The sequence below is a fragment of the Mytilus trossulus genome, unplaced genomic scaffold (assembly GCF_036588685.1).
Source record: "Mytilus trossulus isolate FHL-02 unplaced genomic scaffold, PNRI_Mtr1.1.1.hap1 h1tg000050l__unscaffolded, whole genome shotgun sequence".
NCBI lineage: Eukaryota > Metazoa > Mollusca > Bivalvia > Mytilida > Mytilidae > Mytilus > Mytilus trossulus.
Genome location: NW_026963292.1, coordinates 307929 through 326468, shown reverse-complemented (window position 1 = coordinate 326468; position 18540 = coordinate 307929). Strand labels below are relative to the sequence as shown.

Below are 18540 nucleotides of genomic sequence, written 5' to 3'. Positions count from 1 at the left end.
TTAGATTTTTGATTATGTGCCCAGTTTTCAAGTTGGTCCAAATCAGGATCTAAAATTATTATATTAAGTATTGTGCAATAGCAAGTCTTTTCAATTGCACAGTATTGTGCAATGGCAAGAAATATCTAATTTCACAATATTGTGAAATAGCAAATTTTTTTTTAATTGAGAGTTATCTTTCTTTGTCCAGTATAGTAAGCAAGAAATATCTGCAAGAATTATTTTTAATTGGAGTTATCTTTCTTTGTCCAGAATCAACTTAAATCTTAGTTATATACAATATACAATGTATATTCACTTTTTACTACCAACTGATAAATTTAAATAATCTTTACCATTCAGTGATAACAAGCAGTTTTTTTACATCTTAATATTTTATGATGTATTTAAATGAGTAGTAATTGTTGCAAACTCCATTAGAATATTTTAATTGAAATTAGTTTTGGAATAAGGGAAAGGGGGATGTGATTAAAAATTTGGGTTCAATTTTTCTCATTTGAAATTTCATAAATAAAAAGAAAATTTCTTCAAACATTTTTTTGAGAGGATTAATATTCAACAGCATAGTGAATTGCTCTAAGAGAAAACAAAAATTTTAAGTTCATTTGAATACATTCATTCTGTGTCAGAAACCTATGCTGTGTCAACTATTTAATCACAATCCAAATTTAGAGCGGACTCCAGCTTGAATGTTGTGTCCATACTTGCCCCAACTGTTCAGGGTTCAACCTCTGCGGTCGTATAAAGCTACGCCCTGCGGAGCATCTGGTTGAATTCGTCTGCGTCATTTCGAAGCTTTTCAAAATATGCCGTTCACTACAAACGCTTTATTGACACAGACAAAACGTTTTGGAACGCCTCGGATTTTTTTATTCACAGCACTCGAAAAAATCGGGTCAGCGGAATAAAAAACAACACGAAATCAAAATTTTAATTTTATTTCACTTTTAAACAAAATTGGGTCGGCGGATCCGTAAACCAACTAATTAAAAAAAAAAAGGCCTAATATAGGTTGTGGGCAGTTTTTCACAGTAACCAATCAAATTTATTAGAAGTGTTGGTGTTGACTACCATATATACATTTCAGGAAAGGTGATAACTTCTTGTTATACTTTTCTAAAAAGATCTAATGCATTTGAACTATTAAGGGAATATTGTTATGCAGAACATTGGAGCAAGGTGAAATTTTAATTTGAAGTATACATGGATATACCATATTGCCATTAGAATTTGAGAAAATGTGAAGAACCAAGTGAGCTTTGGCCACAATCATCATTGGGGTATCTTGTTTAAAAAAATATGTCCTGTGACCTGGCAAACCAACCAAGACTGATACCATGGCTAAAACATAGGGGTAACATGTCGATTTTGTCTTATATCTCTGAAACCAAAGCATTTAGAGCAAATCTGCAAAGGGTAAAATTGAATATCAGGTGAAGATCTATCTGCCTTGAAATTTTCAGAGGAATCATATTACCGGTTGTTAGGTTGCTGCCCCTGAATTGGTAATTTTAAGAAAATTCTTGTTTTTGATTATCTTGTTGAATATTATTATAAGAGATAAACTGTAAACAGCAATAATGTTCAGTCAAGTAAAAAATGAATTGTGAGCATTTAAATTTTTGAGATTATAAGGCGAAACATTGGTAAATGTTTCGTAAGAGAACTCTCGTACATAAACCACTAACATCATCCATCAGATGCAGTATACTGTATCAGATCAGCAATGTGAGTGACATTTTTTTACAGACTGGAATTTAAATCCTAATTTTAGGGTCTCTTTCAATGAACTAGACCTTCATTTGATTTTCAGCTATTTGGTGGTTAATATAACTGCAATTTCATTTTCAGTGATTTGGGGACCTCATTTGATTGTTGTACCAACAAGTGTTATGTTAAATTGGGAACTTGAATTGAAGAAATGGTGTCCAGCATTTAAGATCTTGACTTACTATGGAACACAGAAAGAAAGAAAATTGAAGAGACAGGTAATCATAGTTTTATGAAACTACAATTCAAAGTATTAATTTTCCATTTTGGACTGACACTTTAAATGTGCATTTTGAAAATAAACACAGTACTGACAGGACATATCCTGGCAATATATTCTGTCCTGTTGATTTTGTAATACATTCGTAAGAAAAATTTGAAGAATTATCAATCGTCCTGAAAATGTCAAACCCAAATATTATAACTGTTTTGGGGATGGATCCTTTTGCCTTTCCTCAAAGATAAACTAGGATTCGTCTGGTAAAGGTGTTTGAAGTCTTAATGGAAGTTACTAATTTGGAATAAGAAATCCCTTGCTCACTCTCATGAAAGATCATATATCTTTTATGAATTTTGACAGGGATATATTAACTTTGATCTGTTTAAAACGCATTGATCATCTTAAATATGGACAATGTGTCCTGTCACAGATTACATTTCAATTTTAAAACTGTAGGCTATTTATCATATGTTGGACTCTATGTCTAATATGATTTAGCCTTAGATCAAATTACAGTTACAGTTAAAATAATATAGCATGCAAAACAAGAGGTTATATGCCTATAGATATGGGAAGATGTGGTATGAGTGCCAATTAGACAACTCTCTTTCTAAGTCACAATTTATAATAGAAAATCATTATAGATCAAGGTAGTCTTCAACACAAAGCCTTGGCTCACACCGAACAGCAAGTTTTAAGGGCCTCCAAAAAATTACTGGTGTAAAACCATTCAAACAGAAAAACCAATGGTCTAACCTATATAAAAAAAACACACAAAAAAACAAGAAACACTTATGAACCAAATGACAACTCCTGAACAGCAGATTCCTGACTAGCTTGTAAACTTTGTTTGGTTGTTTGATGGGATTGAGCAACTCATTATCCCTAAAAAAAAAAATTGATCCTTCCCTACATGTTTTCAAAACTTAAAAAGTATTTTAGACCTTCATAAGACTGAAAAAACGCCATTGTTCCTTTCAAAAACTTGTAAATTTGGGTATATTGTCTGATTGACTGTTTTAAGGTTTAAAAGTATAGACATCATTATTATAAATCGAGATTATAAGGCGAAATATTGGTAAATGTTTCGTAAGAGAAATCTCGTACATAAACCACTAACATCATCCATCAGATGCAGTATACTGTATCAGATCAGCAATGTCAGTTACATTTATTATTAGATTTAATTGCTTTTATGATTTTTCACACTGAGGAGAAAGAGAACACATTTCTCATGCTGCAATAAACTTTTTATGTGTCTGTACTTTTAATATGTGAAAATAAATATTTACAAGCAATAAAGAAGTTATTCAACAAAAATTTTCTTCTGCTTTCAGGGTTGGACCAAAACCAATGCATTCCATGTTTGTATAACGTCTTACAAATTGGTCATTCAAGATCACCAGGCTTTCAGAAGGAAGAAATGGAAATATCTTATTTTAGATGAGGTAAGTAATACACACATTGTATACAAAACAACTTAATAGAATTTCAATCATGTTCAGAAGGAAAAAGCTATAACTACTGATAAGGCTGTCCATTACTGAAGATTGTCATTTTCAGAATATTGAGATCTTAAAACAAATCAGATGCCTTTCATCTTTGTCATTGCTTTGGAAAGACTTTCAGGTCATAGTATAGTATGGTTATCAAATGCTAAATATACAACAAGCTTTTAATGATCACAACGAATTAAGTTGGATATTATTGTACAAATCGAGATTATAAGGCGAAATATTGGTAAATGTTTCGTAAGAGAAGTCTCGTACATAAACCACTAACATCATCCATCAGATGCAGTATACTGTATCCGATCAGCAATGTTAGTTACAAAATATAAGGTTTGTTCATTATGATAACTAGTACTTGTGCTCATGATTTATAGTGGAAATACCTATTGTAATCAAGCATGTTAGTATGTGCATCTGTACAAATCATTTCAACTTTCCTTCTTTAAAACCATTGATGAAAGTTAAAATGATTGTGCTCAATGATCAGAAGATGTGAAGTGTTGACAGAAAAAAGACACCTCTATAAGTTAATTCTGTCTAGAGATTGGTAGAAAACTTAACTACATTGATCATGGCAAAAAAATGTTACTTAAGACATCCATGATTACTTCTTCATCTGTGATGCATTACTTTTCCTTTTAGACAAATGTTTGTGACTTTCATTAAAAATTGCTTAGAACCGAGGGAACACACTTTGAAAATGTGAAGAGCTGATATATTTGAACTTGAACAACATATTACATACATGCTTGTAGTTACAATGTTCAGTTGCCTTTCAATTTTTCCTTAAAGTTTTGTATGGAATAGCCCTTATTGCAAAAATGTGGCATTAAAGTAAACAGTATTTAAGTTTGTCAAGACTTTGTTTGCTCAAATGCTTGAATTACAACAGTTGTATGTCCTACACATTATAACCAATAGATTACCTTTCTCACAAACCATTTTGGAACAAGTTTCTAAATTGGGTACCAAGAGAGGGTAAACCAAAGAACTATTTAAAACGCTTCATTTGTCCAGTTCAGTGGTATTGAAGTGTCCTGTCATAGTTGACACGCATAGTATTTAAACAGGATACTTGTGGGGTAAAATAGAAGAATTAAAACAAAACAGCAACAACCCATGATAAACAAGAGGATGGCAACTTAAAAATCATTCATCAAAGATTCCATGCAATAAGTTTTAAATTGGTTTTGGACTTGAGTAAATAGTCTATCAATCTAACCTGACCAAAAAAGCTCAAAACTGAATGGACGTTGCATAAAAATCACTTGACATAAAAATATGTGACTAAATGTTGTTGAAGGCCAGCTATTTTATACCTCTATTTGTGTCAGAAAACATGTAATATGACTTTCAGCCATTGTGTATGTTCCATTTATTAATGAAAACCAAGAAAAGATAGAAAGAACTGTTTAGATCATTGAGGAACTATTTTCTAAGATGGATTTATACAAAGCTGGGGTTTAAAATGGACATGTTGAAAAACGTTTCTAAAGAAACAAAATTTCAGCTAAAGCAAACAGTAAGCTGATACTATTCCTTTCTCACAAACCATTCTGGAACAAGTTTCTAAATTGGGTACCAAGAGAGGGTATACAAAAGTACTATTTAAAACGCTTCATTTGTCCAGTTCAGTGGTTTTGAAGTGTCCTGTCATAGTAGACACAAACAGCATATTAAACAAGGACCTTGTGATCTGAATTGAAATATTTGACCAAAACGGCATGGAGCTATTAATTGCTAATAAATCAGAATTTACTAAATAAAAAAATTACATTCACATAAAAATATGTGTAAGTGATTGTTCACATATTGAAAGCTAGCTATTAGAACTTGTAATCTGTCTGAAAACATGTGCAAGATCCCTTTTCACAACCAACCAGGAACCAGTTTCTAAATTGGGTACCAAGAGAGGGTATACAAAAGTACTATTTAAAACGCTTCATTTGTCCAGTTCAGTGGTTTTGAAGTGTCCTGTCATAGTAGACACATAAAGCATATTAAACAAGGACATTGTGGTCTGATTTGAAATATTTGACCCAACTGGCATAGAACCATTTACTAAATAAAAAAATATATTCACATAAAAATCCATAGATGCCAACCATTACGTTTTTTGCGTAGTTTGTCCGATTTTGCGATAAAAACTACGCTATTACGGTCGAAGTCGAATAGTTACGGATTACCAATCATCGCCATTCAATTTTGTAAAACACGGATTTTTGTCATTACTTTTCCGTCCTGGTCCGGTATTTAGAAAACGCCAATGTAATGCTTCCGGTTTCTCGGGAGTTATCAACCTATTGTTGAGTAACTAACTGACTTCCGAAGAGGCAAACTTGCATTCACCCTTTCTCTACTTCTCCTTGACAAAACGAAAATGTACTAGTCGAGAACATCTGAACAATAAATGAATGGAATACATACTACAGACAAGATGTTAAACGACACATTTCATGCACATCACTTTGCAACCACTTGTCGGTACTTTTTATTGGTAAATGCACGTTTATGAATGATTACTGAAAACTTTTCAAAAATACGAAAAATTTGATAGTTTGTTACTGATTGTGTCAAAAGGGGGTTGGCATCTATGAAAAATCTAAACGATTGTTCACATATTGAAAGCTAGCTATTAGAACTTGTATTCTGTCTGAAAACATGTGCAAGATCCCTTTTCACAACCAACCAGGAACCAGTTTCTAAATTGGGTACCAAGAGAGGGTATAGAAAAGAACTATTTAAAACGCTTCATTTGTCCAGTTCAGTGGTATTGAAGTGTCCTGTCATAGAAGACATTCATATTGCTTTATACTTGATTAAGAATCATTGATACAGTGGGTGGTAACTTAAAAATTATCAATATCAAATACAACAAGCTATAATTACTGTTCATAGATTGACATAAAATTGTTTTCAGATTAAAAAATATTTCACTGAAAAATATTTGATCTTACCAGTTTTTTTGACGGGCATTAAAAGTATTCCTTGAAAGAATTAGAAATTTACAGTGGTTGAAACTATTACCATCACTAAAACGCATACAATACAATTCCTTTCTCACAAACCATTCTGGAACAAGTTTCTAAATTGGGTACCAAGAGAGGGTATACAAAAGTACTATTTAAAACGCTTCATTTGTCCAGTTCAGTGGTTTTGAAGTGTCCTGTCATAGTAGACACAAACAGCATATTAAACAAGGACCTTGTGATCTGAATTGAAATATTTGACCAAAACGGCATGGAGCTATTAATTGCTAATAAATCAGAATTTACTAAATAAAAAAATTACATTCACATAAAAATATGTGTAAGTGATTGTTCACATATTGAAAGCTAGCTATTAGAACTTGTAATCTGTCTGAAAACATGTGCAAGATCCCTTTTCACAACCAACCAGGAACCAGTTTCTAAATTGGGTACCAAGAGAGGGTATACAAAAGTACTATTTAAAACGCTTCATTTGTCCAGTTCAGTGGTTTTGAAGTGTCCTGTCATAGTAGACACATAAAGCATATTAAACAAGGACATTGTGGTCTGATTTGAAATATTTGACCCAACTGGCATAGAACCATTTACTAAATAAAAAAATATATTCACATAAAAATCTGTAAACGATTGTTCACATATTGAAAGCTAGCTATTAGAACTTGTATTCTGTCTGAAAACATGTGCAAGATCCCTTTTCACAACCAACCAGGAACCAGTTTCTAAATTGGGTACCAAGAGAGGGTATAGAAAAGAACTATTTAAAACGCTTCATTTGTCCTGTTCAGTGGTATTGAAGTGTCCTGTCATAGAAGACATTCATATTGCTTTATACTTGATTAAGAATCATTGATACAGTGGGTGGTAACTTAAAAATTATCAATATCAAATACAACAAGCTATAATTACTGTTCATAGATTGACATAAAATTGTTTTCAGATTAAAAAATATTTCACTGAAAAATATTTGATCTTACCAGTTTTTTTGACGGGCATTAAAAGTATTCCTTGAAAGAATTAGAAATTTACAGTGGTTGAAACTAGTACCATCACTAAAACGCATACAATACAATTCCTTTCTCACAAACCATTCTGGAACAAGTTTCTAAATTGGGTACCAAGAGAGGGTATACAAAAGTACTATTTAAAACGCTTCATTTGTCCAGTTCAGTGGTAGTGAAGTGTCCTGTCATAGTAGACATACAGAAGGGAGTAGAAAAAAATTATCAAATTGTAAAACAGTAAACAGTTAAAAATAATGAAAAGTGAAGAACACGATATTATAGATAGGGTTAATATAAGTTAAATGTTTTCTATTCCAGGCTCAGAACATCAAGAATTTTAAATCTCAAAGATGGCAGATGTTGTTAAACTTCTCAAGTCAGCGGAGACTTCTCCTTACTGGTACCCCTCTACAGAACAGTTTGATGGAGTTGTGGTCCTTGATGCATTTCCTTATGCCCCATGTGTTCCAGTCACACAAAGAATTCAAGGAATGGTTTGCTAATCCGTTAACTGGTATGATAGAAGGCAGTCATGAATACAATGAAAGTCTCATCAGAAGGCTACATAAGGTAAAATGTTATTATATTAGATTATTTACAGCAGATTTCAGTGAGTATGTAGCTATAGGTAATATCTTTGGTTAGCTTGCTTGTTAGCTGAACCGTGAAGTCATTGTTAGGTTAGGTAAACTTTCATTAGAGAAAAATTGGGGCATTACATTTTTACTCTTTGAAACATTGATTGAAAGTATAATCAGTTGTTAAAGATTTGTCTATTTCTATAATGTTATGGATTACTGTCATATTTTTGGTATAAACAACAAAAAAACATTTTTATCGAGGCAGTAAAGACGGATCATTGATAAATGCTTCGTATGAAAGTCCTCGTACATAAACCACTAACATCATCCATCAGATGCAGTATACTGTATCAGATCAGCAATGTTAATTACAAAATATAAGGTTTTATTATGCCCACATCAGTCTGTCAAACTTTACGTATTTCCCAGAATTAGATTCCATTATCTTATGTTTATCAATGTTATGAAACTTGCACATAATGTATTTTACTACAAAACACAGATCAAGTTTGACTTGGATAGCATCACTTTTACCATTCTCAAGTAATGACTGTTGTATGCAAGTGTATTGTCTGTGTCCCATGGACACGTTCTCCACTTATTTCTATTTAATATGATATTGTATTAGTATGCAAACTTACAAGATGACTTACTTACAGGTATTGAGACCATTCTTATTGAGGAGATTAAAATGTGATGTTGAAAAACAGATGCCTAAGAAATTTGAACATGTTGTAATGTGTCACTTGTCCAAAAGACAAAGATATCTTTATGAAGATTTCATGTCTCAAGGAGCGTAAGTAATGTTTTTACTTAGAAGTTTATATTAATAAACATAAGCTGTTATCTATCCTTAGGGGGCATAATGTTTGATCATTTTAAATGGGTTCTAAACTTGAAATTTGTTCTTAAAAATGTATATTTTATTGAGGCAGTAAAGACGGATCATTGATAAATGCTTCGTATGAAAGTCCTTGTACACAAACCACTAACATCATCCATCAGATGCAGTATACTGTATCAGTTCAGCAATGTTAGTTACATATGTTATGTCTGTTTATTTTATAAGTTTTTATGGCTTTCTCAACTGAAGCAGCCACTTTAGAGGAATATTTTGTGTCTGAAATAATAAAGGCCAAGTCCTACGTGACAAGAAAGTATAATTAGCAAAGTCGTTCAAAATAAAATGTCCAGACAGCTATTAAATAACCTTTCTTTTATTTCAGAACAAGAGAAACTTTACAATCAGGACATTTTATGTCTGTCATCAATGTACTGATGCAGTTGAGAAAAGTCTGTAATCATCCAAGTTTGTTTGATCCACGACCAATTATTTCACCATTCCAGGCCGAGGGCATATGTTATCGCACATCTTCATGTGTCCTGAACGTTTTAGAATATGATCCATTGAGGGTAAGCTATCACAGTAGTATGACCTATCATTGAATGCTCATAGCCATTTGGAATTTCATGTATTTTTCAAATATAGAAGTGGAGTTAGATTTGGAAGGACAATGCATTGACTTGTTTATTTATTTTGACTGATACGTTATGCAACAATGAAGATATACCGAAGTTTGATAGCATACTGGTGCTTATCATGAGCTAGTAATGTGAAAAACTCTCGAACAGTAAAACTCTTGATATAATCCGCTGAATGCAGTACACTGTATTAGGCCGCAATATCAGATACAGACTTAAAATTTTCAAGAGGAGATCTTCTGGTTAACCTCTGCCCTTTTCTCTCTTGCCTTACACATTGTTACATTTTCTGAGAAACAACAATTCGATACCTCCTTATGCATGTCAAAAGGCTTCATCTGGTTATGCCTTACTATGTGAAATTTTGTTTTCTTGGATCTTTTACAGCTGATTTGTCTATAAACTAATATACCCATATACGTTTCCTTCACATGGTGCAATTATTATTCCATTTATCTTGAAAAGTTCTACTTTGATATATGGTATAGAGCTTTATCTGTTAATTCTATACCTTGTGGTAGGATTTCAGTTCCTGTGAAGTTCTTTTACAGGTTTACTAAAAACTTATTTTCAAATGTTTGTTCTGTCTCAATTTTCATCTTAGTCTTCCTCGCTTTTGCAATTTCAAAATTTATTGATTTTCGTATTTACTGCAAATGACAACCAACATTATTTTACTCTGAGATATAATTTGTTTGCAATCTTTTGCTAATAATACTTTGTTTATTATTGTTTGAATGAATTTGAAGATAGATAAGTTTTTTTGGAATGACATGAGAATGATATTTCATCTCTTTTTTTGGTGCAAGGTAATAAAATGATAGGAAATTAGGATCTTTTCATTTATTATTAGTAGCTATATGCACACTAATTGTCATAAAGATGATATATATCGAGGTTTGATAGCATTCTAGTGCTTAATATGAGCTGGTGGTGTGAAAAACTCTCGAACAGTGAATCTCTGATTTAATCCGCTAAATGCAGTAAACTGTATTAAGCCGCAAAATCAGATACAAACTTGAAACTATTATTAAAATAACTGGTTTAAATCTGCCCCTTACTTTTGCTGTCGACAAAACAAGTTTAATACCTTGATATATGGCATATAGACATACTTGTGATACTTGCTCCTTTTATACATGTTCTATGTCTTGTTAACTGAAAACCTGTATCTCTAGAATGTCGTGCACAATTAGTTTGTTTCATCATACATCTTCATATTTGTCTTCATGCCATGACTCAGATTTTCAATAGCAATAGCCAACTCTTGTTTTTGGGTATCATTAGTTTTCAATAGCTCAGTTTATCTTGTTGGCATGTATTCTTTTACAAATATATTTTCCATGAAGGGAGGGAATCAATATTCAGAAATTCAGGGAAAGATCTGAAGAATGATCTTTATTTTCTCTTCCTGTTGCTACTTTTAAGGGTTAATTTACTTTTAAATAAAATCTCAGATTGGCGATTTTTTTAGTGAATATTTACTTCATGTAACAATGAATATATACCGAAGTTTGATAGCATACTGGTGCTTATTATGAGCTAGTAATGTGAAAAACTCTCGAACAGTAAAACTCTTATATAATCCGCTAAATGCAGTACACTGTATTCGGCCGCAATATCAGAAACAGACCACACTTTATGTGATGGGAATTAATAGCTATTGTAGAGTGGAAAACTATTAACAGTTTTATGTTCCTTTTGCTTTATTTTGTATATATAAGTATGAAGCTAAAAGATCTCCTTGGTTTTTTTTTCTAGGATATAGACTTGTACAGTTTATACCCCAGTTTAGCTGACATGGAGATAAATCTACCAGCATTTGTTGCTCATCGGGTAAGGGGACTGCAAACAAGTAGAAAGTTGATAGAAGAAATAGATGATGTGGAGGAATGTGAACAACGACCAGTCCCAGGAAAACTTCAGCCTACCTCATTTCCAAGCGTCTTCCAACAGGTACGTTGTTACACACAACTTACTAATAAAAAAAAAGTAAAAGGGTAGGTAGGTAGTCCATATCATTTTATTTATTTATTTACCAAACATTTATTAGTTGATAACTTTAAGGGAATCAGTCAGACTTGAACAGTACTGTGTAATTTGTTTTCAGATTCATCACTCAACAACTTCCTGTTTACAGAACACTTGTTTCATTTTAAACATGATCGTAAAGTTGAAAATTTTTGTCACATCTGTCTCAGGAACTACAATACTTAAATTTGGTTTCAGGGTTTATATAAGTCGGTTACACTGTATGCTGCATTTTCAGATTTATCCCTCAACAACTGCCTGTTTACTGTCAAGTATTTCAGTGGGGGTATCTGTAGCTCAGTTTCACCTGATTAATCAGTTTTATCATATACTTAGCATTAATATGATAGCTTTTGCATATGTGTAACGAACGGAAGTACACAAGCCATAATTTCCCACCCAGGCTGATAACCCATATCAGCCCGGTCTGATAACCCATATCAGGGGCGTCTCGTGCAAAAACCCATAACAGTGCTTCTCGTGCAAGTTACTATCGGTGTTTCCGGTATCGGTTGTTTATTTTTCCATTGTGACGTCAGATATTGATGACGACGTCAAAATATTTACAGGAACTTTTGTGCGGATAGTTAAGTACTTGCTAACAAATGCCATTGGCAATTATGAATCATTTTATAGTACAACAAACCTGGAGTAATAATGATCATGAAACTCTTCCAAATATTCAATGTTTCAAAATGCCTCTATAGGAAATGTTACCATACAATGTACATATATATGGAGGTAGTGATGCTGTTGGTTGACAATTATAGTATATTGGATTTATAACTTAACTTCTTTAAAAAGTTTTTGACTGTTTTAGTTGTTGCATTTGGGTTTTTTTGCCTTACATAAAACTATTGTCGGAAGTATATGATAAAGCGATTAATACATGGCCTTTTCCATATCAGCCTGGGTATCATCCCTCGACCAATATCAGCGCCTCGACTCCGTCTCGGGCTGATATGGGGGTCTCGGGATGATACCCAGGCTGATATGAAAAAGGCCATGTATTAATCTCTATGTTATACACACACTGATAAAGATAATATATATCGAGGTTTGATAGCATTCTAGTGCTTTATATGAGCTGGTGGTGTGAAAAACTCTCGAACAATAAAACTCTTGATATAATCCGCTAAATGCAGTAAACTGTATTAAGCCGCAATATCAGATACAGACTAAATCTATTGTTAGAACTACTGGGTTGAGTTCAATATCGTAGCTGCTATCAATATCTATGTAACAACTAGTTTATAGTTACACATTCAACAGTCAAAATCTACGTAGCACTACATAGCCGTTACTATATTGAGTGCAACCCTGGTTTACCTCTGCATAGACACCAGTATTTTTTTTAGACTATATCACAACCTGAAGATGCCATCTTGGTTTTTTTTAGGCTGCTGTCTCATTGAAGTAAACTTCTATTCACATTTATATTTATATATAATTTAACTGTTTTAAAAGATTTTAAATGTGTTGTATTTATTTCAGTGTGGAAGGTCTTCACCAGCAATTACAAGTACTGTAATGTCCAATGGTGGTAAGTTGATATTTTCTCTGGATCAGTTTTTAAAAATAATAAAATCACATCAAGCTGAAAGAGGTATTCATTGTAACTTTTCTGAATCAGAAAGTTGATTGATAATCCTTTTTGTATTAGTTTGTATTTAAGCTTACGAGGTGTAAGTATTAACACACAGTTAATAGTACTGCTGTGGTATGAGCCATCTCGTACATCAAATCTAGTAACTTACCACATCATGGCAGTATATAATGTACATGATTAAAAACTCTAGAACAGTTCTTACTTTCAAATCATTGTTCTCTGAAACTGTAATATCTGATTCAATGAAGCAAAAACACTTCTGTCATCTTGCGGACTAGAGAAAAATTCAAGAGTAAAAAGGTTGCGATAATAATCAAAGGATCATTCTTGTGAACACACTCAAATCCGTGTACTGTGACTGCACTACATATACAATATTGGTTGGGACCTCATTCACAACCTTTTAAGCCTTACATGAACATGGTGAATGTGATTTCTCAAATATTTCTGGCCTTGACAATTTAAAAGACCTCTGTAATGGTATTAACCATACAAATTTTGCAAGGTTAATTGACTTCAATTTTGAAAAACCAAACAACAGTGTAATCTGGCAAAACTATACAAAATGTGTTTTTGTTTCATGAGTTTGTGAATGTGTCCTGTTCAACACCAATTTTCTAAGACCCTCATGGGTAGGCAAGGTGGTAAAATAAAAAGAGGTTTTGTTTTCTCTCATATTGATGATAATGATTAATTAATTTCAAAACTCATTTTCAAAATTTCAAAATATACTTAACATTATTGGTCGTCCCACTGTCTATATCACACTGTTCAGCTCTTAATATTATTTCGTATCATGTCTTTGTGACGACAAGTATGTTGACCCAGCCTTAATAACTTTGACCCGGACATATCAGCGACGTCATAATGTTTGAACTGACGTTAATAACTTTGACCCGAACTTATCAAGTCATTTTTTGTGTGCTGGTGAAACAAAGAAAACACTTCCAAAACACCCAAATATAGCCCAATAAATCGATTATCAGATTATCTGCATATTGATATTGTAAAAAATTTGTATTTGACCTATTTTGGGTTGTACTTAGATATGCAAGTCCTGCTTTTATCTTACGAGGTGTAAGTATTAACACACAGTTAATAATACTGCTGTGGTATGAGCCATCTCGTACATTAAATCTAGTAACATACCACATCATGGCAATATATAATGTACATGATTAAAAACTCTAGAACAGTTCTTACTTTCAAATTGTTGCTCTCTGATTCTTTAATATCTGATTCAATGAAGTAAAAACACTTCTGTCATCTTGTGGACTAGAGAAAAGTTCATGAGTAAAAATGTTTCGATAATAATCTAAGGATCATTCTCCTGAACACACTCAAGTCTGTGTACTGTGACTGCACTACATATACAACATTGGTTTGGACCTCATTCACAACCTTTTAAGCCTTACACGAATATGATCAATGTCATTTCTTGAACCTTCAAAATTTGAAAAGCCAAACAACGATGTTTTCTCTGATATTCATAACAATGACAAATTTATTTCACAACTCATAGTTATAACCATAAAACTTTTGCAAGGTTATAAAATGACTTCAGTTTGTTAATGTGTTTTGTTTAACCCTGTCCATGTGAAGGACCATAATCTGTACTTTCAAAAACCTAGTATTTACTTTTTTTCTGAATTTGAAAACAATGCATTTGATTTTACAACTCATATTCAAACTTTCAAAAATAGACTTGACATTTTTAAAAGTTGCATCATAAGCCTATTAACTTGATGGCTATTTTGTACTCAGATATGTAACTCTTCTTTTATCATATGAGGTGTAAGTATTAACACACAGTTAACAATACTGCTGTGGTATGAGCCATCTCGTACATTAAATCTAGTAACATACCACATCATGGCAATATATAATGTTTATGATTAAAAACTCTAGAACAGTTCTTAACTATACCCATATAAAAATGGCAAAAACACTTCTTGCATCTTTGTGGACTAGAGACTGTATTGAAAACCTGAAAACACGTTTTCAATTCCTTATATAGTCTTGGACAATTTGAAAGACTGATAGCAGTGGCGGATCCAGAATTTTTCATAAGTAGGGACCCACTGACTGACTTAAAAGAAGGGTCTGGCCCGCTTCAATGATTCCCTATTTAAGCAACTAAATTTTTTCCCAAAAAGGGGGGCCTGGGCCACCCCCCCCTAAATCCGCCTCTGAATAGTATGTCATAAACTGTGTTTGAGTGTCAGTGTTCGAAATATACCAGAACATGTAAAAACACAATTCCAAGTGGATAGATATCTTTAAAAAAAAAATCAACCTTGATGTCTTTTATGACTGTGACTTCTCAATCATTTAGTTTTTTGACAAGTTAAGGTAATAGTTCATTATAGTTGTCATTAAAAAAGGGCTTTATAAACTTATTCAGCTGAATGAGGTTGCATTGTTTGATAAATGTTACGAGGTGTAAGTATTAACACGCAGTTAATAGTACTGCTGTGGTATGAGCCATCTCGTACATTAAATCTAGTAACATACCACATCATGGCATAGTATATAATGTACATGATTAAAAACTCTAGAACAGTTCAATCTTTGAAACTAGTACTTAGATTCATGTGTTTTGTCTTGTTTATCAAAGATTTTGTACTTTGTATTTTAGGTTACCCTGCCTCCTCTGTTCCTGTGATGACACCAACGGTCACTACAGTATCAACACCAGGAATGGTCACAGTGGCTTCCAGTATGCCAGTCACAAGTGTGGTACAGACCAACAAACTACAGACAAAAGTGGTTCCTCAGTCTGGTAAGGATCATCTGATAAACATGACCACTCAATTTTGTTTGGATAACAGGATCTTATCTAAGATAATTTTTCTTTATATAACATTTCAATATTGTGCACATTATAGGAATTTTTTTAAAATTTATGATCAAAGGATGTCAAGAATTTATAGTAAAAAATGTTTATTTTTTGTTTAGCTGGACAGACACCTGTTTCCACTCAGCCAATCACAGTACAGATACAACAGACTGACCAAGGAGCAAGACTGATGATACCTGCTGGACAGTTGTCTCAGTTACCAGGTAAATATATCTTGAACAGTCAAAATAGGCTGCTGACCAGCACTTCATGCTTTCACCATGATTTAAATGCTTTTGCAACACAAATACGAGAGAATTGTAAAGCCAGGAAAATTTATTATACAAAAGGAACACTCAAGTACAAAACGATAACTTGAATTTGCTGTGTAAAACAGATATAAATAATTAACAGTCCGACATACTATTTGGTGTAAGTCTCTAATTATAAAGATACCATAAAAAAATATGGAGTCAAGAGTCACCAGATGTGTAGATTATTGCCACTTTGGTGCTAGTGATTTCCTACAATAAAACATGGCTTTATGCACTGAGTTCTTGCTTTATCAGAGATACTTGGTTACCTTAGCTTGGGACAGTTTATTAATAATAATATGAATAAAATCCCTAGTCAGGTCGAACAAGAATTGAAAATAAGTTCTTGTTGCGTGCAGCATTTAGGAGTAAGAGCCAAATCTGCTCTCTCTAGTAGGAATGTGTCCAGGCAGGTCGTCATCAAGGTGTCCAGTTTCCTTCAATAAATCATGGCTTTATGCACTGAGTTCTTGCTTTATCAGAGATACTTGGTTACCTTGGTTATACTTGCTCTATCTAGTTTGAATGTGTTCAGGCAGGCTGTCATCAACATGTTGTACTGTTACCCTAATAATCTTGTATGCCAAAAATCATGCTTGTCAAGTCTCCGTATTACAATGCCCCAGTTATATGGGTGTTATATTTTTTATAATGAGTCGAGATTATAAGGCGAAATATTGGTAAATGTTTCGTAAGAGAACTCTCGTACATAAACCACTAACATCATCCATCAGATGCAGTATACTGTATCAGATCAGCAATGTTAGTTACAAAATATGAGGTTTGTTCGTTACTATGATAAACTAGTACTCTTGTGGTGAAAGACCCAATGTTATCAAGCTTGTTAGTTTATGCATCGGTACAAATCATTTCACCTTTCCTACTTTTAAACCCTTTTAACGATGATTATACACTATTAACTACAGAAAATTTACAGAAAAAACAACTTTTACTTCATACTTTGTCCTTCAAATGAAGAAAACTACATTGATCATGGTTTAAAACGGGGTTACTTTGAACATCCTGTTTTACACTTATTCACCATTGCTGGGCCTTCTGTGATGGCTCCAATTACTTTTTCCTTTTGACAAATAGTGACCATTCTAATTGCTTGGAACCCAGGGAGGCACTTTGAGGGAGCTGATATATTTTAACTTGAGCAACATACTAGTATTTCATACTCTTATTTAGTGGCAATGTTTAATTGCTTTTCAAATGACCCTCAAGTTTTGTATGGAAAAGCCCTTATTGCAAAAATGTGATATTAAGTAAACAGTTTTAGTTTGTGAAGAATTTGTTTTCTCAAATGCTTGTATTTACAACAGTTGTATGTTCTACAAGTACTGTTTTGGTTAATGCAACCAATAGATTCCCTTTCTCACAAACCATTCTGGAACAAGTTTCTAAATTGGGTACCAAGAGAGGGTATACAAAAGTACTATTTAAAACGCTTCATTTGTCCAGTTCAGTGGTAGTGAAGTGTCCTGTCATAGTAGACATACATACAACACATTCAACCAGTACATTTGGGGATGAACTGTGAGTTTGAATTATTGCGATTATAACCCTGTAGAATTTTTTGCAATAATTTCTGAATTTACAGTAGTGAAGATGTTGTTATGATTATGGAGTCTATAATGTTAAAAAACAGAAAGTCTTATATGGAGTCAAGAGTCACCAGATGTGTAGATGGTTGCCACTTTGGTGCTAGTGATTTCCTACAATAAATCATGGCTTTATGCACTGAGTTCTTGCTTTATCAGAGATACTTGGTTACCTTAGCCTGGGACACTTCATGAATAGTAGAATGCATAAAAACCCATAGTGTGGTCAAACAAGACTTGAGATGGTTCTTGGTGTTTCTTGTTTATTCAGTTGCATTTACGAACAAGATCAAAGACTGCTATTCACAATTGGAATATGTCCAAGTAGACTGTCCTTTATCTTGTGACCCTTGTGATCTTGCACATTATAAATCTAGCTTGGCAATTCTCCCTAGTACAATGCCCAGTTTCATATAGGTGTTAAATTTAAAACTGCCAGGACATTTATCAATCATCTGAGTTCCTCCTTAGTATTTACAGCCGATTTCATTGAGTGTGTAGCCAAAGGTACTATCTTTGGTTAGCTTGCTTGTTAGTTGAACAGTGAAGTCATTATTAGGTCAGGTATACTACCCTCCTTTCAAAGTA

General features: G+C 33.1%; 1 protein-coding gene across 1 annotated transcript in view; it reads left to right on the top strand.

The window, feature by feature from the left end:
• Positions 1-18540, top strand: part of LOC134699321 (helicase domino-like) — a 79063-nt gene that overhangs the window by 26143 nt on the left and 34380 nt on the right. Inside the window, exons 16-24 of the mRNA XM_063560934.1 lie at positions 1852-1988; positions 3328-3438; positions 7811-8062; positions 8733-8869; positions 9300-9486; positions 11317-11511; positions 13081-13129; positions 15834-15977; positions 16154-16258. Of these exons, the coding sequence (XP_063417004.1) occupies positions 1852-1988; positions 3328-3438; positions 7811-8062; positions 8733-8869; positions 9300-9486; positions 11317-11511; positions 13081-13129; positions 15834-15977; positions 16154-16258 (1317 nt within the window). The remainder of the gene's footprint in view (positions 1-1851; positions 1989-3327; positions 3439-7810; positions 8063-8732; positions 8870-9299; positions 9487-11316; positions 11512-13080; positions 13130-15833; positions 15978-16153; positions 16259-18540) is intronic.